The following is a 25,616-nucleotide window of genomic DNA, read 5'->3' on the forward strand; positions in this document are numbered from 1 at the left end:
TCAAAATCTCAGTACCTTCTCTCCCATTAGCTTCTCCTGGTCCTCCTCAACCCAGCAGGCCACCCCCCTAGACACATGACCTCGTCCTCTGTAATCGCTCCACCTGCACCTCTGTCCACATTAGACTCACCAGCCACCAACAGTATCTGCATTTTGACAGCTGTCAACCCTTTCACACCAAAAAAATCCCTCCCATCCAGCCTGGCCACCTGGGGACGTCATATGTACAGCGACAAGAGCTCCCCTGCTCAGTATGCTGAGGGTCTCACCAAGGCCTTCACAGACAGGCACTATTCCCCAGACCTAGTCTGCAAAGAGATCTCCTACACCATTTCACTTCACACCCCCAGTCCTCCCACAACCCCTAAGAACCATTTTTAGGGCGCACTTGAGGCACTGAGTGTGTCTTTCGGCTGGAGTACGTCACATGTGACCAGAATCTTTTTGGTTTTTCTGCCATATTTTGAGACAGTTTTACTGTGGAAAGTATTAAAAGCATCTGGACTCGCATTCAGGAGGATGATGGTTCAATCCTGTCTCCAGCCATCCTGATTTAGGTTTTCCGTGATTTCCCTAAATCGTTTCAGGCAAATGGCAGGATGGTCCCTTTGAAAGGGCACGGCCGATTTCCTTCCCCATCCTTCCCTAACCTGAGCTTGTGCTCCGTCTCTAATGACCTCGTTGTCGACGGGACGTTAAAATACACTAACCTAACCTAACCTATTAAAAGCATCTCACTTTGAAGTTCACACTACATTGCGAACTTCTGTAAAACTTCACTAGTCTTGAGGGTTTTGTATTCTTTTAAGTTTGGCGTGCTTTTTTTATTGCTTCTACAACAGTGTTCTGGTCTGTTTAATGCACCATGTGGGATCAGTACCATCTCTCATTAATTTATTTGATGTATGTGTCTCAATAGCTGTCAGTACCGTTTCTTTGAATTTAAACCACATCTGGTCTGCATTTACATGTTCACATTGGAAGGAGTGGAAACTGTATCTTTGGAAGGCCTCAACCGAACTTGTACTGCTTTTTAAAATCTGTGGATTTTGCACTTATTTTTGACGAGTTATGGTATTCAGTCTCTCTACAAAAACCTTATGGTCACTAATCTCTGTATCTGTCGTGATTGCCCAGGATTATTTATTGCTAAGAGGTCAAGTAAAATTCCACAATCATTTACAATTCGAATGGACTCTTGAATTAATTGTTTGAAATAATTTTCTGAGAATGCATTCAAAATGATTTCAGATGATGTTTTGTACCTACCTCCAACTTTAAACATATATTTTTGCCAACATAGCAAGGGTAGATTGAAGTTGTCACCAACTACAAATGTATGATTGGGTTACATACTTGAAATGAGATTCAAGTTTACTTTGAACTGTTCAGCAACTGTTCAACTGAGTCAGGGGATTGGTAAGAGGAACCAATTATGATTTATTCTGGTTGTCAAGTGTAACTCTACCCATACTAACTCGCAGGAATTATCTACTTCAGTTTCAGTGCAAGATAAACTACTTCTGACAGCAATAAATGCTCCACCACCAACTATATTTAATCTATTCTTTCTGAACACAGTTAGGTCCTTTGTAAAAATTTCGGCTAAACTTATTTCTGGCTTTAGCGAGCTTTCTGTACTTATAACAATGCTTTTTACATCACATCCAGTGCTTTTTACATTGAAGAGCCAAAGAAACTGGTACACCTGCCTAATGTCATGTGGGGCCCCTGCGAGCACACAGTAGTGCTGCAACATGACGTGGCATGGACTCGACTAATGTCTGAAGTAGTGCTGGAGGGAATTGACACCATGAATCCTGCAGGGCTGTCCATAAATCCGTAAGAGTACTAGGGGGTGGTGGAGATCTCTTGGAACAGCACGTTGCAAGGCATGCCAGATATGCTCAATAATGTTCATGTCAGGGGAGTTTGGTGACCAGTGGAAGTGTTTAATCTCAGAAGAGTGATCCTGGAGCCACTCTGTAGCAATTCTAGATGTGTGGGGGTGTCACATTGTCCTGCTGGAATTGCCCAAGTCCATCAGAATGCACAATGGATGTGAATGGATGCAGGTGATCAGACAGGATGCTTACGTATGTGTCACCTGTCAGAGTCATATCTAAATGTATCAGGCATCCGATATCACTCCCAATTGCATACGCCCCACACCATTACAGAGCCTTCACCAGCTTAAACAGTCCCCTGCTGACATGAGGGTCCATGTATTCATGAGGTTGCCTCCATACTCATACACTTCCATCTGCTCAGTACATTTTGAAACGAGGCACTTCCAACCAGGCAACATGTTTCCAGTCATCAACAGTCCAATGTCGGTGTTGATGGGCCCAGGTGAAGTGTAAAGCTTTGTGTTGTGCAGTCATCAAGGGTACACAGGTGGGCCTTCGGCTCCAATGATGTTTCGTTGGCTGGTTAGCAAGCTGGCACTTGTTGATGGCCCAGCATTGGAATCTGCAGCAGTTTGTGGAAGGGTTGCACTTCTGTCACATTGAACCATTCTCTTCAGTTGTCATTGATCCCGTTCTTGCAGGCTCTTTTTCTGGAGCAGCGATGTCAGAGATTTGATGTTTTACCGGATTCCTGATATTCATGATACACTTGTGAAATGGTCATATGAGAAAACTGCCACTTAATCGCTACCTCTGAGATGCCGTGTCTGATCGCTCATGCACCGACTATAACACCGTGTTCAAACTCACTTATATCTTGATAAGGTGCCATTGTAGCAGCAGTAACTGCGTCAGACACTTGTTGTCTTATAAAGGTGTTGCTGACCACAGCACAGTATTCTGCCTGTTTACATAATATCCCTGTATTTGAATATGCATGTCTTTACCAGTTTCTTTGGTGCTTCAATGTATTAGTACTTGGAGCTCTGTTCTTTTTCCAACACAGCTATCAAAATTTACAACTACAATACTGTTTGATTCTATCTCCACTTTCCTCTGTTTGCCCTTCACCCTTTTAGACTGATGTGCTTTCTGTAGGTTCCTGAGACCCTCTAACCTAAAAACCCCCTGAATCTCCTCCACACAGCCTCCGCTACCCGCTTAGCTGCTTCCTGTGTGTAGTTTTCCCTCTCCCCAAGATTTGCAATATTTCTAAATGCAGATGTGGCTGAATTAAGTTGTTTTAGGAGTTCAAAAATGTGCTTTTAGTATGAACGCCTAAGAATTTTGAAGTTTCTACCATATTTAGTATTTCCTCACAATGTATTACACTTATCGTTGGTATAGTAGCCCTAGATGTACAGAACTGAATATGTTGTGTCTTTTTAAAATTGAGGGCAAGACAACCCATAGAAAACCAGTCAACAATACTTTTAAGAACTTTGTTTATGATTTCTTCTGTTTCTGTATGTATGCTTGGATTGACTAAAATACTAGTATCATCTTCAAAAAGAACTAATTCTGCTTGTTGTATAGTAGACAGAAGATTGTTTACATATATATGGAACAATAGTGGACCTAAAATTGAGCTTTGGAGAATCCTGTACATGTTTTCTCCACACTCAGAATTATATCCCCAGACTATACCGGTTGAATTACAAAGTACAACTTCCTGCACTGTTTTGTTTAGATATGACGTTATTGGTTGCTTGGCTATACCAGCAATCCCATAAAACTTCAATTTATCTAGATGAATACTGTGATTCATTCAGTCAAATGCCTTAGATAGTTCGCAGGAAATACCAACCGGTGCTATTTTATTATTTAATGCTTTGTAATATCTGGTGTGTGGACATGTAAATGGCATTCTCGGTAAAGCAATCTGTCTGAAACTGAAATTGTCGTCCTGGGTTTGATTCCTGGCTGGGTTGGGGGACTTTCTCTGCCTGGGGACTGGTGTTTGTGTTGTCCTCATCATTTCATCATCATCATCATAATCATCAATCATGACAGTGGCTAGATTGGACTGTGTAAAAATTGGGACTTTGTACGGGTGTGAGATACTATTCTAGAGTACATCCCTTTCTCAAAAATTTTGTAAAAAAAAACAACAACAGTGAAACAGGTTGGTACAGTTTTATTGTGTAGGAACAAACCTCATCTCTGTTTGAAACACCAGGGAAACCAGATGAGCTCTTATTTTTGAGAGAATTTATACTTAATTTTGGAATGAGAAGTTGGTGATCCATTCATATGACTGAATTTTATGAGAGTTAATTTTTCAACATACTGCTGTGATTTTTCTCTTGAACCATTTATCTCCATGCTTTCTACTGTATTTAAGAAATGAATATTATATAATTTGCTCCCTGTGACTGATCATTTACAGCCCCTCCATTCAGTTCAATAGTGATTTATCTTGTTCTGTGGGCGATTGTCATTTCGGCAACATGTTTTATCATTCCCAACATAGAATCCTGAAGATCAGTATTTCTTATAGGTCTTCCACCTGTTTTTGAACGGAAAGTGGTGCATCAACGACAGAGGTTCTATTGGGATTGTGGAGTGTCATGTGTGTTAATGGTTTTGCCTTGTGATGGATATCAGCATTTTCTTGCAAATTTTAATGAAATATGCAAGGAAGAAGATTTCAACAAGAGGTGTGTTCCTATACTAGTATAGAACAAGATTCATTTTAACTATCTCATTCTTTCATTTAAAATTATTTTTTAATGAGTTTTAAGAATAGATAGTACCTTACTGTTATGGTTACAGCACATGGACTATAGATCTATGTTACTTGCTGAGGCGGTATAATGTGAAACACTTGTTCTGCACAGTTACTATGGGTGTACATCCAGAGTATAAGGGACAAGCATTTTATGAAAAGGTTATTAAAAATGTGAGTAATCATATAATTAGATAAATTTTTGTTAGTGGATTTTAAGTGTGTATTGTTTTCAAAAAGTGCTCATCAGTTTATCAAGTGGTGACTGCTTGCAGGATGAAGAGAGGGTAAACAAAAAGTTTGCCGATGCTGAGGAGTACGGGATAGATATAAAGAAAACATCTTTAACGTGCAGTGATCTTATCAATCACATATTTCAATTTGGGCCAGTGATATTACTGACAAATGCAAGCCTCCTTACTTGCACCAACTGTAAATGTAGGAAGTTTACAAATGAATTACTGAGCTGCCTTCCTTGGCCTACAGCATATGCAGGTTAGTGTTAAATTAACAAATTTATGAGAAAGCATATATGATCTTTTCGTATTTTCATATAAATGTTTCAGTTTGTATTATAATTTAATTCCTGCAATTAGTTATTTTCTTTCCGTTAGAAACTAGTTTTTTTTTTTATAGTGTCAAATGGGTAATGTATAATGGCAAAACTCCTCACAGAGACATGATTCGTATGATTTGTAAATTGAGAATTTTTAGTTTATCTTTGGTAGTGATTTACACTAAAAACTAGTTTAATATTGAATTGAATTTGTGAGATAAGACAGTTATACGTTGTTGTCATTTCAATCATTGATGTATAATACCTGTCTGCTGCAGCTCGTCTCTCCACTCTTGGTGTTTGCCAACTGTTGTCTTCACTCCAGCCTGCTTTGTCACTGAACTGCCTCACACACTCGATCCTGCAATTCTTTTCTTACTTAGGGCATCTGGGCCTGTACTTGCAATTCTTTCCATTCACTGTCTGTTCAGCTACAGTTTTCGGCAGTGGCTGTTTCATAATTTGTGACTGGCCATATTAAGTCTTCATTTAGTTATGTTCTTTTGTGTTCTTTGTCAGGCATTTTTTTTTTCTTGTTCACTCAATGCAGGATGACTTCATTCCTAAAACAGATCACCTGATCTTCCACAGTCTTATGTAACACCGCATTCTAGTGCTTCTAGTCACTTCATTTGTTCACATTTTGCAACCCCGCACAGCTGTGTTCCACACAAAGTGAGTAGATCCCAGATGGCACATTGGTACATTCCCATGTTCAGATTATCAGGTTGGAGATGCCAGATAGCATGTGTGGCATAGCAGGCATTCATTTCCCTTGAGTCGTGCTGAAGAGCACATTCAGCAACTGTGTACCTGGATTTGACAGTGGTGAGGCTGGAGTAGGTAGTGGTGCATGGCTGCACGAGGCACATCATATTCTGGAGATGGTTACATAAGTAGGAACCTCGAGGTAGGGATAATGGTTTGGGAATGTCATAAAGGTTTGACTAGAAAGTTACAGAGCTAAGGAGTGTGACGGAAAGTGACAGTAGGTGGTGCAGGGAAGATATCAGAGAAAGAGGGTATCATTTTAGGGCTTAACTTGAGAAAGTCGTAACCTTGGCAGAATGAAGTATTGAGTTTGAAGATGTCAGTGGTACTGAGTGATGAGGGGGAGGCTTCTCAGTTTTTGGAACTAAGGACTGTATTAGTCAGAGAGTGAGCAAAGGATACTGCGTGGGAGATTTGTTCGTGAATAAGATCTGTGGGGTAGTTGTGAGAGGCTGTCAATATAGGTCGTGGTGCGAAAGGAGTGGCAGCCCTCGAAATGTAGGTGTAGTGTCCTGCAGTTCTCCCAGTCAAAGTTTCCATCGATACAGATATCCTCATTGAGGTAGTTGTTTACTTCCCTTATTGGCTCTTAATTACACAAATTAGATATCAGTGCTGATGAGGAGCAGCCTTGGCTGCCATACGTGTGTCTTTCCTGATTTTGGCCTCTTGTATTGTTCTGTCAGGACTGGCTGGTACAGTCTTCTCAACTAAATCTACATATTTGAAAAGAAAACAAAGGAATCTTATGACATGGATACATCCTGACTGGACAAGAGGAGAGTGCCAGCTAGATCGTGTCTGCATGGACAAATTTTTTCATAAAGAAATTCGAAATGTTAAAGTGCTGAGAGGAACAGACATCAGGTTCAGATCATTATTTGGTCAAAATCAAAATCAAATTCACCCCATTAAGGAAAAAAGACAGAGAGAAATTGGAGATAAAAGAAAGTATGTCCCACATAAATTAATAAAAAATAACAAATATCAGAAAAACACACAAAATACAGTAGTAATATGTACAATGCTCCATCTTGCGTGACAGCAGTTAACTTTGTAAGAGAGAATATTACATTGCAGTTGTAATCTTTCAAAAACTTTCTTGTACGAAGTATGTCAGTGAAATGAGAAAAGTGAAAATATTGCAATAACCATATTAGTAGATATGCTGCAGTATGGTTAAATGATTTTTTGAACAAGACATTATTGATAACATTTGCAGAAGACACAACTGTAGTTGATAATGATTGATTTTGTACGAAATGTGCTCCAAATTATATGCATAAGCTTGCAAAAATGTACAGAAATATATCTCCGTTCCTGTAAATGCATACCGAAACCAGGCAGGAATGATAGGTCTGTCAAGATTTGTATGAAGCACAAATGTAATTGGCAGCTAACTGTGTAACATGAATTCTTTGTATCACTTAATATCTAAAAATATACAATTTATTGCAATACACAAAAGCCTTGACTGAATCAGTGAGAGGTAATAGGAAAAGGGCACAAACAGCAAAGTATTAGACGTGAAGATTTCAAATCAGGCCTGTCTTTTGTAAGTTTTTTCACACAAAGGAAAAATTGTGTTGGGTTATTTATATAAATAAATGTACAGAATGCACAGATTTTGCACTTAGCTGGGTTTTTGATACCTTCTACACTAGTGTGCTAGAGATCAACATTGTAGCACGAGTTAATCCCAATCAAAATAGTGCAAGTCGTGAGGCTTCTTCCACACGGGGTGGCTAACAATGCTCAGTGTGTCTTAAATTGTTTATTGATCATTCCTTCAGAAATGAGGTGGTGTGTGTATTGTGACATGGGTTGAAAAACACTGACATAGGCCATTAAACATGGAAGACAATACGCCGTGGTTGGTGACTAATAGAAAGTTATTTGCATCGCCAAGCAAGAAATGGGAAAGCTATACCGTGTTAGAGAGATGGTTTAATTACATTGTAGGCGATATGGAAAGTGAAGGTCCGTGAAAAGTTGTCTACGATGACAGTAGCTTAAAGGAAAATGTTCCACATGGTTACTCACTCGATAATATAAAACTGTAAGTCTTCAGCTGTGTCAGATGATTTGTAATACTTCTCGGTTTTGTGTCAGATGATTCATAATACTTCTCGGTTTGAGGTGATGGGTGGATCAAAGTATTGTGTAGAATTCATGTGATGATATATTTCCATTTTTAGTTTTATTTATTTTAGTCAGTCATGCATTCCACAGACCATTTCTATGACCTATCCTAATAACTTGTTACAGACCAGATTCCTACAACATGTTTAAACAATACTATGTGCAGTCCATTTACAGATAGTTTAATATGACTGTTAAAAATATTTAGTAACAGTAGTATGCACAGTTTTGCACTACATAATTAATTCATTATTTTTGTGGTCTTCAGTACCAAGACTGGTTTGATACAACCCTCCACTTTTGTCTGTCATGTGCAAGTCTCATTGTGTCTGCAGCCTGCATCCATTTGAACTCCCTAAGGCTTCGTCAGTCCTGTGTCGACAGCTGCAAGTTTTACACCTCACACTTCCCTCCATTACCAAACTGAAGATTCTTTGATGTCTCAGTATGTGTCCTATCAGCACACCTTCCTTTTTTTATTTATTTGTAATAAGGTTATGCGATAAATTTCTTTTTCATCCGTTCAGTACCTACTCATTAGTTAGCAATGCCCATCATATCTTCGTCAGTCCTGTGTCGACAGCTGCAAGTTTTACCCCTCACACTTCCCTCCATTACCAAACTGAAGATTCTTTGATGTCTCAGTATGTGTCCTGTCAGCACACCATCCTTTTTTTATTTATTTGTAGTAAGGTTATGCAATAAATTTCTTTTTCATCCGTTCAGTACCTACTCATTAGTTAGCAATGCCCATCTTATCTTCAGCAATCTTCTGTAGCTCCACATTTCAAGAGCTTCTACTCTCTTCTTGTCTGAACTTATTATTGTCGACATTTAAATTCAATTCAAGGCTACACTGAAGACTAGTGAACTAAGGTTTTCTCTAAAGTTTTTGGTTACATCTGAGGTAATGCATATCCATATATAAATTTATGCCCACCCTCGATACTGAGTGTCACCAAATAATCACAAGTGCACATTTGATTTCTATCTTGATGGATTTAAATCTCGTGTCTACTGTGACAAATATGTGACCTCCATTTCCCATTAACTTATCCTAATACCCTTAAATTTTTCCCAAAATTCTCTCTGCCCTACAATTTTTGGTTTTCACATGCTTTCTGTGTTAGTATTAAGTGTGCTCTATTGCTTTTTAGGAACACTTCAACTCTTTCTTCTCCATGAATTTTAATTCCATTTCCAAATTTCTGTTTGCATTCCATCACAGTTCGTTCATTATACAAGTTGAATAACATAGGAGATAGGGTCATAGCCTATCTCATTCCCTTCTTGACTACTGCCTCCCTTTCATGTTCTTTGACTATTTCAACTGCAGTCTGGTTTCTGTACAAGTTGTGAATAATTATTTGTTACCTGTATTTTATCCCTGATGCCTTCAGAATTTCAAAGAGTGTATTCCAATCAGCATTGTCAAAAGCTTTCTCTAAATCTACAAATGCTATAAACATAGGTTTGCCTTTCACCTTCTTAGACAAGTCTTGGAGTAAATATTACCTTACTTGTTCCTACATTTGTCAGGACACCAAATCAATCTTTTTTTTTATGGTGCTCTCTGCCAATTTTTCCATTCTTCTAGTATACAAGTATGTAAGTAGAAATTTTTGTATGGAAAAATTGTCCAGAAAAAAGGGAAACCTTTGTAAATGACTATCAGATTTAGCTTCTGCAAGTGATAATAAATTTATGTTTTTTGTTAAATGGTAAGAGATTGCTGCCTCTACCAGTAATCCCAAGTTTCAGCTCTCCATTACTCACTGACCGACCCTCAATTTTTGAATGACTTTCACATTAAAAGCATATATCACACACTCTTAATTCGAAACTTGTAATACACACGTTGACTGTAAACATCTGAATGTTAGTTTTTGAGATTTCTATTTATAAGTACTCGAGGCCATTTTTACTCTTTTGTTTATTTCTTTTTCTGCCCACTCTTTCCTTGTCTTCAGCTGCTCTGAATACAAGATTCATCAACTGCTGTTATTACCTAGTTGGCAATTTGTACTGTTTCTTTTTTATGAATTGATTGTAGATCATTTTGGTGTCGTTACGAGTGTTATTCAGGCCTTGCTTCAGACCTCCTCTGTCAAGTTCTTCCATTTGGTGACAAAATTCGTACTTCATCAGGTTCAGTTCAGGCTGATTCGGTGGGCAAGGCACCGGCGTGAGTTCACTTTTGAGCTCGTCAAATGACTAGTGCAAGTCTGATCTTATGACAGTGACAGTTATCCTGCTGGAAGCTGCTGTCGCATTCAAGGAACACATCAAGCATAGAGTGATGAATGGATGCAAGTGGTCCACTAATTTTTTTGCCAGGAAACATTATGAATGTATGGCTACAAAAGTAGTGGTAACTATGCCCCTTACTTAAATGTCAGTATGCAGTACAATACTAATTCTTGTCTGGTGACTGATGGCATATGGCAAGGTCCTTCCTACTCTAGGCTTTAACTAAAAATTATTAATCTCTGAATATGACTTGTGCAGTAGGTTTGTAAATTGATCGAATGTAATGGTCTGTTTATGTACTTTAATTTCCAGCCAGCTGATATAATATGTTTGTGCAGTATAATATTTGATCAAGGAGCAAGATATGTGATAGTTTTGACAAACTGTAATGCAGAAGCGGGCTTTTAAAATGGCCATTAGTTTTTATATAATTTACAGTTGTCAGCTAGTAGAACAAAAAAGATAACAACGATTTTTGAACTCAGTGTGCAGGCATCTCTCGAATCTAACTCTGCAAATGAGCAAAGATACAGAACTCACAAAAAATGGTTCTAAATAGAATGACATACTGTACTGCAATAATGTTTGTGTAGTCTGTAGTTGCAGTGATGCCTTCGATTACTACCACAGGTCCTCCAGAAGCCCAGGTGAATGTCCCTCACAGCATAACACTGCTGCCTCCCACCTGCCCGCACCTGCGATGCAGGATGTGCATCTGTGGTGCGGTGTGTCTTCGAGCAGCCGTGTATCCGAACGCTACAGCCAATCCTGTGTAACAGCAAATGAGATTTGTCTTACCGAGCAACAGATTTCTGTGCATCCACCGTCCCGTCCGAACAATCCCCTGCCCACTACGACCGTAATTGACGGTGTCGTCCGGCCGACACGGGAACACCGGTAGGGGTTTTCTGCCGCAGAGCTGTGCATTCGCCAGTGTGCGCTAGACGATGGGCTTGTGACTGCACCGGCATTGCACTCTGTCTCAGATCTCCAACAGACCGGTCAGTGCGTATGCTGCTTTACAGAGGTGGTGAGCCTCCAGCCTTCACGTCGTGTGACGAAGTGTGGACACTCAGTTTCTTGTTGCCTTCTCACTGTCTTTCACACATCCACGACAGCAGCACTCGAGTACTTGACCAGCTACGCCATTTCCTAGGTGCTCGTCCCCAGGTGGTGGGCCATAAAAACCTGTCCTTTGGTAAAGTTGCTTATGTCTCAGATTTCTCCATTTGCGGCCCTGGAACGATTCCCTGTTGCTCTTTCCGCTCTGCTACGATACTGCACACACCACTTTGCGCGCCCACATTGCCATCCGGCGGCACTCGGCCTCACAGTGGACAGTGGACAGCCGAAGTAAGGGGACTCTTCCGGTGCGACAATTGTTGCTTAGTTTTGGCCAGTGATACCCTCTGAAAGAAAGTCATTTCAGTTGCCTACCACTGTCCACGTGACGGTGCCTCTGATTGTCTCGATGCAGTTGTGGTATGAGCTTTGCTATAGTCCTTTTTGTGTTCAAAATGTCTGACTGATTATGTTCACACGTTCCAGAACATTCCCGAGGTGTCACAGATGTCTCAGATGGTGTGTTTAGAATCTTGCATAATCAGGTATCTCACTTTCTGAACATTTTCTGTTTGATGCCGGTCGATGATGATGGCAAAAATTCCAGTCGGCCATTAGTTTTCCTGTTTTCGAAAAACTTATTCCAGTCGCAAGTTTTTGTCATTGTCTCTAAAAACTTACTTCAGCATTTGATGTGTTTCTGCAATGCCTTTTCCAAACTTAAAACAAAACTTTATGCAGACAAGCTACTGTTTCAAGTCAGTTATCGGAAAGCTGCAAAGTCACAGAAACCTGACAGTGGAAATATGCTGACTGAAAACTAATGAATGATATAAGTATATACAGTACCTAGTACTATTTTATGGTATGTACTGCTTGTGTGCTAAGTTGAACAGAAGCATCTGATTCTCTCAGATTTCACTTTTCTTGTTGTTGAAATGCTGGCTTTCGCCTTCTTATGCTCCAGAAATGAGAAATGGTTTCATCAGCACCATAAATGGATGCCAGCTGTAACCTGTTTTTGTCTGATGATTTCATTCTCCCTACACTCGAAACTTGTAAGGCGATACATTGGTTTATGACTGGCATACTGTAGCTATTTATTAATATTATTATTATTATTATTATTATTATCATCATGCAGGAAAATTAAAAATAGGTGGAACTGTTGACCATACAATGTAAAACATACTGCTTTAATTTATAAAAATACTATCAAAATGATTGTTGTTTTATTTCAAGTTTGAATGTCTCAGTAACAGTAGATTAATTAGACTGGGAAATTAATTTTACATCTCTATGCATTTGCGGTTTGCATAAAATAGAAGATGTAAATGTAAAGAATTTGTGCTAATAGTTCAGTATATTGACAGCGGTCTTAGGTTTAACTTTTGGGAAGTATTTCCAAACGTAGTTGTAATATTCACGTAATACTATATGAAATGCAAGCTGTCCAAAAACTGTTTTCACAGCTATTTCACAAGTTGCTCACAAATTGAAGAATTTAAAGTAGTTTTGTTTAAATTTTTGTACATAATTTTTAGAAGACATAAGGAATTTTTATTTATTTCCAGGTCATTATATTGTACTCGTAGGCTACAACCTGCTTAAACAGCTGTTTTACTACCGCAATCCAACTTACAAAGATCGTAAGTACTTTGTCAAATCATTTGTCACTGTAAATGTCAGAGAGAGAGAGAGAGAGAGAGAGAGAGAGAAGCTCACCTCTGTTTCAGTTCTTGCCAGAGACAAGAACATCAGATGTTACAGTTTGGACTAACATAATAGTCTCCCTTCTTTGAATGCCGCCTGTTGGTATAGTGTGTACATAGCTTGATGTGCTCCTAATAGAAAACAGGGAAACCAGAACAACAAAAATTTATCACAGTGTTCATTCCATCAGTCCATTCATTCACCTCTTCTCGTTTGTGATGCACACTTACGAAGGGCACTCTGTTCTCGAAAGATACCAGCTTCACCTAGTCTTCAGTTAGTGGCATTGCAAATGGCTCAAGAAAGTTCTACACAACCCTCGGGACTCGAACGGATTTTTTAATCAGAAACCTCTTCTTCAGTACTCTTTTGACCACAGGTAATCGCTACAGGTAATCATCTGTGTAGTGGAGGTAAAGCTGCATTCTCGATGCTGCTCAGCAGAGTACTCTGTGTTCCCAGCCATGAGTAGGATGCTTTAGGTCATGTTGCTCAGTTGGTCAATATGCCTCAGGGAGTCGAACTGAACTCAGCCTGCATGCACTTGTCACCACTGTGCGGCAAGGAGAGTCCTCGGCAAGGGAAGCGACCCTCCGAATTGGCGTACGACATGGTGATGTCATCTGAACATCCGACCAAAATCGTGAGATACAAAGTGTTCGAGATCTGCTTCCTAATTTTCACCCAGTTGTCCATCAAATGCCATCATTCTGGTTGCTCACTTTCTTGTTTCTGATTCATGTATGAGTAGCAGCAGCATCCTTCCTCTCGGCTGCTGTGACTGTGGTTTTACTGACATCAGAGTCATTACTGACGGCTGCAGTGACATGTGAGGGTGCTTTTGTAATGTGAACCACTTCCTCCTGTGTTAGCTATTGCTGCCATCTCAAATTATTCCTTCTCTCATCAGTATTTTCAGCTTCAGATGTGATCAGGATAACGGATAGCTTATTCTTCATGTGAACGCATAAATTTGGCACCAAACGGAGCTTTTCCTGCATTATTAAGAGGAAGTCCGTTCTGTGTAAAATTTCATCTTTCAGTACAGTCTTAATTGAGTGAGTGTCATGTTTGGATACAATTTAGTAATTTTATGAATTGGTCTGCTTTCCCAATTTCTTCATTCATGCAAGATTTTTTTCATTAGCTCATATCTACGTGGAACAGTAGATACAGTACCGTTTACGTGTTTTGGCTCGTCGAGTCTCTCTTCAAACTCTTCTCGCTTCCACTGCTTTGCTGGAGTAAACATTATTTCTGTGGCCTGTAATTAGTAAACAATCACTTTGTTTTTATTCCCGAGGGCATGCAGCTTTACTGTATGGTTAAATGATGATGGCGTCCTCTTGGGTAAAATATTCCGGAGGTAAAATAGTCCCCCATTCAGATCTCTGGGCGGGGACTACTCAAGAGGACGTCATTATCAGGAGAAAGAAAACTGGCGTTCTACGGATCGGAGCGTGGAATGTCAGATCCCTTAATCGAGCAGGTAGGTTAGAAAATTTAAAAAGGGGAATGGATAGGTTAAAGTTACATATAGTAGGAATAAGTGAAGTTCGGTGGCAGGAGGAACAAGACTTTTGGTCAGGCGAATACAGGGTTATAAATACAAAATCAAATAGGGGTAATGCAGGAGTAGGTTTAATAATGAATAAAAAAATAGAAGTGCAGGTCAGCTACTACAAACAGCATAGTGAACGTCTTATTGTGGCCAAGATAGAAACGAAGTCCACGCCTACTACAGTAGTACAAGTTTATATGCCAACTAGCTATGCAGATGACGAAGAAATTGAAGAAATGTATGATGAAATAAAAGAAATTATTCAGATAGTGAAGGGAGACGAAAATTTACTAGTCATGGGTGACTGGAATTCGAGAGTAGGAAAAGGGAGAGAAGGAAGCGTAGTAGGTGAATATGGATTGGGGCTAAGAAATGAAAGAGGAAGCTGCCTGGTAGAATTTTGCACAGAGCACAACTTAATCATAGCTAGCACTTGGTTCAAGAATCATAAAAGAAGGTTGTAAACATGGAAGAAGCCTGGAGATACTGACAGGTTTCAGATGGATTATATAATGGTAAGACAGAGATTTAGGAACCAGGTTTTAAATTGTAAGACATTTCCAGGGGCAGATGTGGACTCTGACCACAATCTATTGGTTATGAACTGTAGATTAAAACTGAAGAAACTGCAAAATGGTGGGAACTTAAGGAGATGGGACCTGGATAAACTGAAAGGACCAGAGGTTGTACAGAGTTTCAGGGAGAGCATAAGGGAACAATTGACAGGAATGGGGGAAAGAAATACAGTAGAAGAAAAATGGGTAGCTTTGAGAGATGAAGTAGTGAAGGCAGCAGAGGACCAAGTAGGTAAAAAGACAAGGGCTAGTAGAAATCCTTGGGTAACAGAAGAAATATTGAATTTAATTGATGAAAGGGGAAAATATAAAAATGCAGAAAAAGAAGCAGCAAAAAGGAATACAAACGTCTCAAAAATGAGATTGACAGAAAGTGCAACATGGTTAAGCAGGGATGGCTAGAGGAAAAATGTAAGGATGTAGAGGCTTATCTCACTAGGGGTAAGATAGATACTGCCTACAGGAAAATTAATGAGACCTTTGGAGAAAAGAGAACCACTTCTATGAATATCAAGAGCTCAGATGGAAACTGTCCTAAGCAAAGAAGGGAAAGCAGTAAGGTGGAAGTAGTATATAGAGGGTCTATACAAGGGCGATGTACTTGAGGACAATATTATGGAAATGGAAGAGGAGGTAGATGAAGATGAAATGGGAGATATGATACCGCATGAAGAGTTTGATAGAGCACTGAAAGACCTGAGTCGAAACAAGGCCCCGGCCGGGAGTAGACAACATTCCATTAGAACTACTGACAGCCTTTGGAGAGCCAGGCCTAACAAAACTCTACCATCTAGTGAGCAAGATGTATGAGACAGGCGAAATACTCTCAGACTTCAAGAAGAATATAATAATTCCAATCCCAAAGAAAGCAGGTGCTGACAGGTGCTTAATAAGTCACAGATGCAAAATGCTAATGCGAATTCTTTACAGACAAATGGAAAAACTGGTAGAAGCCGATCTCGGAATAGATCAGTTTGGATTCCATAGAAATATTGGAACATGTGAGGCAATACTGACCCTATGACTTATCTTCGAAAATAGATTAAGGAAAGGCAAACCTACATTTCTAGCATTTGTAGACTTAGAGAAAGCTTTTGACTAGGTTGACTGGAATACTCTCTTTCAAATTCTAAAGGTGGCAAGGGGTAAAATACAGGGAGCGAAAGGCTATTCACAATTTGTACACAGACCAGACGGCAGTTATAAGAGTCGAGGGGCATGAAAGGGAAGCAGTGGTTGGGAAGGGAGTGAGACAGGGTTGTAGCCTATCCCTGATGGTATTCAATCTGTATATTGAGCAAGCAGTAAAGGAAACAAAAGAAAAATTCGGAGTAGGTATTAAAATTCATGGAGAAGAAATAAAAACTTTGAGGTTCGCCGATGACATTGTAATTCTGTCAGAGACAACAAAGGACTTAGAAGAGCAGTTGAACGGAATGGACAGTGTCTTGAAAGGAGGATATAAGGTGAACATCAACAAAAGCAAAACGATGATAATGGAATGTAGTCGAATTAAGTCGGGTGATGCTGAGGGGATTAGATTAAGAAATGAGACACTTAAAGTAGTAAAGGAGTTTTGCTATTTGGGGAGCAAAATAAGTGATGATGGTCAAAGTAGAGAGGATATAAAATGTAGACTGGCAATGACAAGGAAAGCATTTCTGAAGAAGAGAAATTTGTTAACATCGAGTATAGATTTAAGTGTCAGGAAGTGGTTTCTGAAAGTATTTGTATGGAGTGTAGCCATGTATGGAAGTGGAACATGGACGGTAACTAGTTTGGACAAGAAGAGAATAGAAGCTTTCAAAATGTGGTGCTACAGAAGAATGCTGAAGATTAGATGGGTAGATCATATAACTAATGAGGAGGTACTGAGTAGGATTGGGGACAAGAGAAGTTTGTGGCACAACTTGACTAGAAGAAGGGATCGGATGGTAGGACATGTTCTGAGGCATCAAGGAATCACCAATTTAGTATTGGAGGGCAGTGGGTAAAAATCGTAGAGGGAGACCAAGAGATGAATACACTAAACAGATACAGAAGGATGTAGGCTGCAGTAGGTACTGGGAGATAAAGAAGCTGCCACAGGATAGAGTAGCATGGAGAGCTGCATGAAACGATTTTCACGACTGAAGACCACAACAACAACAACAACAACAACAACACTTTGTTGCAGGTCGCCAAAGAGGTATTCACAGTTTTCGACAATACGTCTCAATTTTGTGCCAGGTTTTACTGTGCCGGATACTTCGTAGCCAAATTATCCAGTTTTTTCACTAGTTTTTTTGCCGTGACTATTGACGAGAAGACAAAAACTAAACTGTTTACATTGATTCCTATGTTCAATCTTTTCTGCAGCAATTGTGCTTAATTTATTTGGAATACTGTATACTGAATTACCATTTAAGCAGTTGTCTGAAGATACAATATTTTTTGAAACAAGTCAGAATCTTTTTCCTTAAATTTTGATTCACGAACTCTAACTGCACTATCATGTCAAAACTTAAAAAGGGAGGGACAGAAAATACGCACTTACAAGCAACGAAATGGGAGAAGATCACTAAATGCAGAGCAACAGTAGTCGTACAAGAAAAACTGGTCTAGAAAGGAGGAAAAATTTATCACGGAACAGAGAGAGCAAAATGTTCAACAATGGAAGTGAATAGCCAAACAGTAAAAGTGGTTTGGCTTCTGAAAGACACGTATCTGCAAATGTATGTGGGCTTAGAATTGGGGGATTCGAGGGTGAAACTTAGTCTGCAATAAAAACAAAACAACAATAACCGAGATAAAACCTGTCTGTGAGAGCACAATTTTGCACACCTTTTAAATGAAACCTGCTGCCGGGGTTACCACTCGGCTCCTCGTGACACTACCCCATCACCGTGACACACTCAGACCCTCCCAGACACACCGTCCACGAGGTGGTCACGATGCCACCGCTTGAGTTGCCCCCCACATTTGGACAGTAACACTCCTGAGGTCACTAAGTGTGCAATGAGGATTCCTGTGACGACACTCAGTCAGATTCAACTTGCCCCAAGCTCACTCAATACAGTTCATGTCAGGAAACAATGTAGACTATGCCATTAAGTCGCTCCCAGCTTCCCAGAAAAAGGTGTTTGCAAGGTGAGGAGCAGAGTGTTCGTGCATTGTTATCATGAAAGATGACATTGTCACTGAAATGTTTCCTATAATCCAGACGGAGATCCCGATACTGCACGGCCTTCAAACCAGTACCGAGATCAGCATGCACCGGAGGCTCGAAAGGTGACTGACCGGCTTTGCGGCGAGACCTGTGGCGCTGTGTGCCTCGAGCTTGCCTCATTATCCGGTCGCCTCTACACTCTTCCGAGAAGATTGTCAGGCATCAGACAGATCCTGCACTTGTAGGCATAGAGAACTTGACACCAAAAGAGAACTGTCACTGATGCACCAAAATATCCATTCTGTAAGGGTGAACTTTCAAGTCTAAAAGGAGTGTTGAGTGTTGGAGACAGCCTAACACCAGTGTATTTTACTGGACACTGGCTTCACAAATAGGAAATACCTCTGTGTACCATCTATACTATTAAACAGCTAACCTGTGGCACATGTTCACAGTCGCAGGTTGCCTATCTAATGGCTTCCAGGGACAGCAAAAATTTGATTTTCAGCATTTCATAGTATTATTGACTGATGGTAACTGAAGAAAACTTCACAAGTCAAGATTGCTAAAAAAGCATTTTATGGGATGACCAGTTTTGACAGAGCTTGGATCTTATGCTTTTGAATTTTTACAACATATTATCCATCAGTGAAAAAAAAAAAAAAAAAGATCAGAAGTATAAGATCTGATGATGAGAGCATAGCCCCGATGAAAGCAATCATCCAATAAAGTGCTTTATTAAACACTGTCAAAATCTAAAAGTTAGAAACTGTATAGGCAGCACAACTAACGGCTTCCTGAAAATGAGAGCGCTTAGTGGCTTCCGACCATCACACACGTGTTTTAATTTATTAGTTTTGGACTCTATTCATAACACATTTTGCAGATGGTAATCCACATACACCACCGAATGTACCGGCAAAATTTGTGCCATTGTACGAAACATGGTTCGGGAGATACATCGTAAACATTGAGAAAAATAGCTTTTGCTTAAAACAGAGCACAAATTACCCAGACTGTATCCATCTAGTGTTTGATAATGAGGGCTCTTAGTGACTGCCCACAAACTTTAAACATGATTTCAAAATTTCTCCAAATTTTTTCTCACTTAACATGCAGACTATCAAGTATTTAACACATTAACTCATTTATAATAAGAAGTTTGAAGCTGTTTTATACATGGGATCTTGATTCTTCAAAGAATTTGGAGATTACTGGTACAAAATTGGTCATTAGCATCACACTTTTGCAGGTCAGCTTACATATGTGCAAAAATGGCTTATAAACATGGTGAACAATAGCAAAATTCAGTGTCGAATAAGACTTTGCATGTTCATTGATTGAAATTTTATTTTATGATACAAGATATATCATCGTCATTAACATTTACCAGTCACTTGACATTAATCGTAAGACATTTTCAAAAAGAAAATTGACTGCGTATTAAAGTAGGTTAGCACTTGTGAAGATAATTGAAAGTAATATGGTGTGGTAATTTAAATATTGATTACCATAAAGTATCCGAATTGAAAGAGGATCATTGTTCACTGCTTATCTCATACAATTTGCATAATACAGTCCACGATTGTACTAGAGTTACTGCAAACTGTGCAACTGCTATAGGCTGTGTTGTCACCAATGTACAGGCCGTATGGGCAGATAACCGTGCTGTAACAGGAGCTTAAAATTGTCTTTCTCAGGTATTACTAATCGCTTCAGCTGTATTTTGGTCCTTTTTATTACTGTACCACTTCCAATTTCGTAGCGTTAAAGTCACATCTTCAGATGACATAGTATCAAAACATTAAGAGCGGAAAAGCTCGGGATCTTTTATTCTAACATTCGTTGTCTGCCAAGTACAAAACTGCTAAAAGACTGTATGTCATGGATTAAAAACTGCCAAAATCCAGTATAGTGGATTTGACAGACAACGAATGTTGGGATAAAAGATTCCGAGGTTTTCCACTCTAATGTTTTAATCATATGTCATCTGAAGAAGTGGCTTCAATGCCATGAAACCAGTAGTGGCACAGTAATAGAAAGGACCAAAATACACCTGAAGTGGTTATTAATACCCGAGATGAATACACGCGACTGTTGTTGCACCACCTACAAGGTTAAAATTATAAGCCTGGACTCAGAGAACAAAATTTAAAGCCTAGGAAGCTGGTTATTAATTAGCAACAAATGCTTTATAAACTATTTGCTGTCAACCATGATCTTGCTAATGAAGGTGATACTGAAATCTATTGTGGCAAAGGTAATGCAAACAGTTGTTCTTCTTCATAACCAGATATTGTGAATTTATTAAAAAGGCATTCCCCATCAAAAATACAGTAAATGTTTAACAAATCAAGAAAGACAAAACAAATGGGTTACGGAGGGCATCAGTGTTTTGAACAAAAGGCTTAAAGTACTGTACAGAAGCAGTAAATATAAAACTAATTGCTTACATTTTAAATGATACTATATGGATTATGAAAAAATCTACACCAGCGTTATAAAATGTGTTAAGAGAAACTGCTGTGGACCAGGTCATTATCAACTCAGGCAAGGCGAAAACAGTGTCGATTATTATGAATTCAGAAGGACAGGCTAAATTTAAAAATAATAGCATGAAAGACTGTATCTAAAGCATTTAATGACTATTTATAAGTGCGCGCAAAATTCTAACAAAGGATATATTCCAACAATTGGTTTAAATATTTTCCTATCTAGTTTCAAAAAGTGGGGAAGAAGTAACAAGAATCCTGGATAGTCGATAGTCACCAAGGCCCAGGACTTGTATGGTATCTCAAATTGAATTATCAAACTATCATCTAAATTTATTATTGAAACCACTGACCAACATGATTAATCAAGCCGCACAGGAAGTCTGTATACCAAGCGTTTTAAACTTGCTAGGGTGTCCCAAGCCACATTAAATGTGCCTCTACAGTACCTGAAAACTACAGACCAGTTAGTATTCTGCCAGTAATACAAAAAATCTTTGAACATATTTTGTGTAACAGATTAAAAAACTTATTTATGTGACAGAATATCCTATTCAGAAGTCAATGTGGATTCTAAAAAATAAGTTCAATACTTCAGCCACAATAGAACTTGTTACTTATGTACTAAATACACTTCACAGGCAAGAATCAGCAATTGGTGTAATCTGTCACTTATCACACATTTTCAGTTTAATTAATCATAAGATTCTTCGGGAAAAGAAAAAAATTCTGTGGGAGGAGAGACACTGCATGCAAATGATAAAATCATATGTAATGAACAGGTATCAGAAAATATAAATGTTATATGAAAAGAGAAGTAAATACTAGTGAGATATGGGAAATGTTCTTGGGCAATATTTTTTTAAAATTTATATTAATAATCTTACTGATAATATCCAACACAAATCCATACTATTTGCGCATAATACCAATATTTTAATTAAGAGGATTACTGTAGAAGCTGCAACACATGGAGCTGAAAGAGTTTTATGTAGGTTAAATAATTGGCTTACAAGTAATAAAATGATACTGAATTACAAAAGAAACAAACATCATGACCTTTAAAAACAAACTACACAAACATAATAAGGAAGTGCTAAAAATCAATAAGAACAAATTTGAGCAAGTAGTTTCTATTCTATTCTGGGTGTAAAGTTTCTGTATCTCCACTTCAGTGATGAATTAAGATGGACACAGCACATCAATAGCAGAAGTAAGTCTGCTACGCATTATGGAAGTTGTTGGAATTGTTGATACTGAAGTCCTTACTCACTTTCAGTTCATTATGTCATGAGAAATAGAACTGTGGGGAAGCTCAAAAAATATGAAGGAGGTACGTATAATACAGACAAGTGCTTCTCTCTCTCTCTCTCTCTCTCTCTCTCTCTCTCTCTCTCTCTCCCTCTCTCTCTCTCTCTCTCCCTCTCCCCCTCTCCCTCTCCCTCTACCTCCCTCCCCCCCCCCCTCCTCCCGTACGCACTAATATTCTTTCAGAAAAATGGGGAGGTGTGTTGGTATGAAACAAGAAACTTTTGGGAACTAACAGTAATTCAGTACAGGACGAGTTGTTATGAGAAAAGTGTAACATACATCAGGATGTACATACACTATGTGATCAAAAGTATCCGGACACCTGGCTGAAAATGACTTACAAGTTCTTGGCGCCCTCTATCGGTAATGCTGGAATTCAACATGGTGTTGGACCACCGTTAGGTTTGATTACAGCTTCTACTCTTGGAGGCACATGTTCAGTCAGGTGCTGGAAGATTTCTTGGGGAATGGCAGCCCATTCTTCACGGAGTGCTGCAGTGAGGAGAGATATCTATGTCAGTCAGTGAGGCCTGGCACGAAGTCAGCATTTCAAAACATTCCAAAGGTCTTCTATAGGATTCAGGTCAGAACTCTGTGCAGGCCAGTCCATTACAGGGATGTTATTGTCGTGTAACCACTCTGCCGCAGGCCGTGCATTATGAACAGGTGCTCGATCGTATTGTAAGATGCAGTTGCCATTGTGGTTCAAAATGGTTCAAATGGCTCTGAGCACTATGGGACTCAACTGCTGTGGTCATCAGTCCCCTAGAACTTAGAACTACTTAAACCTAACTAACCTAAGGACATCACACACACCCATGCCCGAGGCAGGATTCGAACCTGCGACCGTAGCAGCAGCGCGGCTCCGGACTGGAGCATCTAGAACCGCACAGCCACCGCGGCCGGCGCCATTGTGGTGTCACCGCCAGACACCACACTTGCTAGGTGGTAGCCTTTAAATCGGCCGCGGTCCGTTAGTATACGTCGGACCCACGTGTCGCCACTGTCAGTGATTGCAGACCGAGCGCCGCCACACGGCAGGTCTAGTCTAGAGAGACTCCCTAGCACTCGCCCAGTTGTACAGCCGACTTTGCTAGCGATGGTTCACTGCCTACTTACGTTCTCATTTGCCGAGACGATAGTTTAGCATAGCCTTCAGCTACGTCATTTGCTACGACCTAGCAAGGTGCCATTATCAGTTACTATTGATATTGTGAATCATGTACCGTCAAGACCGACGTTCATCATTAATGGATTAAAGTTAAGTATTCCACCAGCTACATCCGTTTTTGTAAATTCTAATTTCCTTACCCTGTTCCAGACCTCAAGCCAGCCTCCGTGAGCTAAAACGCGTGCATTTCGGCCTCCTCTAGTAACACGGTGTTGGCTCTCCTGCCAACCACAACAGCCATCTCCGAATTTCTCTTCAACCGTGGGAAGCAAGAAGGTACTTAAAACATCAATGTAGGCCTGTGCTGTGTTAGTGCCACACAAAACAACAAGGGGTGCAAGCCTCCTCCATGAAACACATGACCACACCATAACACCACTGCCTCCGAATTTTACTGTTGGCACTGCACACGCTGGCAGATGACATTCACTGGGCATCATCATATCCATACCCCACCATCAGATCGCCACATTGTGTACCGTGATTCATCACTCCACACAACATTTTTCCACTGTTCAATTATCCAATGTTTACGCTCCTTACACCAAGCGAGATGTTGTTTGGCATTTACTGGCACGATATGTTGCTTATGAGCAACTGCTGGACCATGAAGTCCAAGTCCAATGTTTACGCTCCTTACATCAAGCAAGGCGTCGTTTGGCATTTACCAGCATGATGTGTGACTTATGAGCAGCTGCTCGACCATGAAATACAAGTTTTCTTATCTCCCGCCTAACAGTCATAATGCTTCCAGTGGATCCTGATGCAGTTTGGAATTCCTGTGTGATGGTCTGTACAGATGTCTGCCTATTACACATTATGATCCTCTTCAACTGTTGGCAGTCTCTGTCAGTCAAGAGACGAGGTCGGTCTGTACGCTTTTGTGCTGTACATGTCCTTTCAGTTTTCCACTTCACTATCACATCGGAAACAGCGGACCTAGCAGTGTTTAGGAGTGTGAAAATCTCTTGTCCATACGTATGACACAAGTGACATGCAATCACCTGATCACGTTTGTAGTCTGCGAGTTCCAAGGAGCACCCCATTCTGCTCTCTCACGAGGTATAATGACTACTGAGGTCGCTGATATGGAGTACCTAGCAGTAGGTGGCAGCACAATGCACCTAATATGAAAAATGTATGTTTTTGGGGGTGTCCAGATACTTTTGATCACATAGTGTATGTAGATGCATTGCCTCCCAAACAATATCGGCCAATTAAAGAATATTAATACCTTTAGGCTTACAGTCAGAGAAATATTGGAGAAAAGTCCATTTTATCCCGTAAATGAATTGTCTGATTATGTAAGGTAGACCTAAAAGTATGATGCACCCAAAAGCAACAAAACAGAAATATCTGTCATTCAGTTTTGATAAAGGAAATTAGTCATAAACTGTAAAGAAGAACCTAAAACACTTGAAACATCATCTACATGTCATGCAGTAATCTGTTCCATATACCAAAATGACAAGGCGTACATGTAATGATGCAACAAATGCCAACTGCAACATGTCAAATGGCTGAGTGAATGAATAAACAAAGAAGGAAACTATTTGTGTGAGATCTTAAGCTTTCCTGGGCCATTACCTTTCTGTATTTCTCTTGGATGTCCAGGCAGGTGTAGACGTTTATGGAAAACAATATTTTGACAGTGTATCTTGCCATGGTCTTCAGGTGATACTTATAAAATAAGTTCTGTGCTACATTATGAATCCTATTATACTTTTATTGCTCTCCACCTCTTCCTCCACTACCTGACTGTATGCCATGGTGAGTAGCGGTGAGGGGATGCAGTCGCCGAACACAGGTGCACACTCTGGTGGCTCAGTGCTTCTGTCACTCCCATTGGGCAAAGAAGTGATCCTCAGCTGATGATGTGACTTCAGCTGGCTGAGTGCTGGGTCCTGCAGTATGCTGAGAACAAAACAACTACCTCTGTTGACAAGGACATTGGCCACTCGTATTTTAACAGCCTCCTTTAGAAACCAGTCCCAAAACAATGAGGTATGTCATAGCACTTTCACATGTTCATGTTTCATTGGGCTCCTGTAGCAGCTGCCATCTACATCCTCAGCATGAGGGTGTGTAATGTTCGCTGGTACACAGGGTCCACATAGTATTGTTTGAAAGAAGACTGACAAGGGAGCTCAGCCATCTCGAAGAGGTACTCAAGAAGAATGACAAGGGCTAGAGACAAACCTTACATAATCCATTAAATTTCGGGCA

General features: G+C 39.8%; 1 protein-coding gene across 3 annotated transcripts in view; it reads left to right on the forward strand.

The window, feature by feature from the left end:
• LOC124711706 (protein GUCD1) overlaps positions 1–25,616 on the forward strand; it is a 47,696-nt gene that overhangs the window by 16,329 nt on the left and 5,751 nt on the right. For 2 of the 3 annotated variants that reach the window (XM_047241909.1, XM_047241908.1), the window contains exons 2-5: positions 4,411–4,570; positions 4,686–4,812; positions 4,914–5,133; positions 12,994–13,068. In XM_047241909.1, coding sequence (XP_047097865.1) covers positions 4,411–4,570; positions 4,686–4,812; positions 4,914–5,133; positions 12,994–13,068 — 582 coding nt within the window. The remainder of the gene's footprint in view (positions 1–4,410; positions 4,571–4,685; positions 4,813–4,913; positions 5,134–12,993; positions 13,069–25,616) is intronic. The other variant, XM_047241910.1, reaches the window with a different exon arrangement.

The sequence above is a fragment of the Schistocerca piceifrons genome, chromosome 8, assembly GCF_021461385.2.
Source record: "Schistocerca piceifrons isolate TAMUIC-IGC-003096 chromosome 8, iqSchPice1.1, whole genome shotgun sequence".
In the NCBI taxonomy this organism is placed as follows: Eukaryota; Metazoa; Arthropoda; class Insecta; order Orthoptera; family Acrididae; genus Schistocerca; species Schistocerca piceifrons.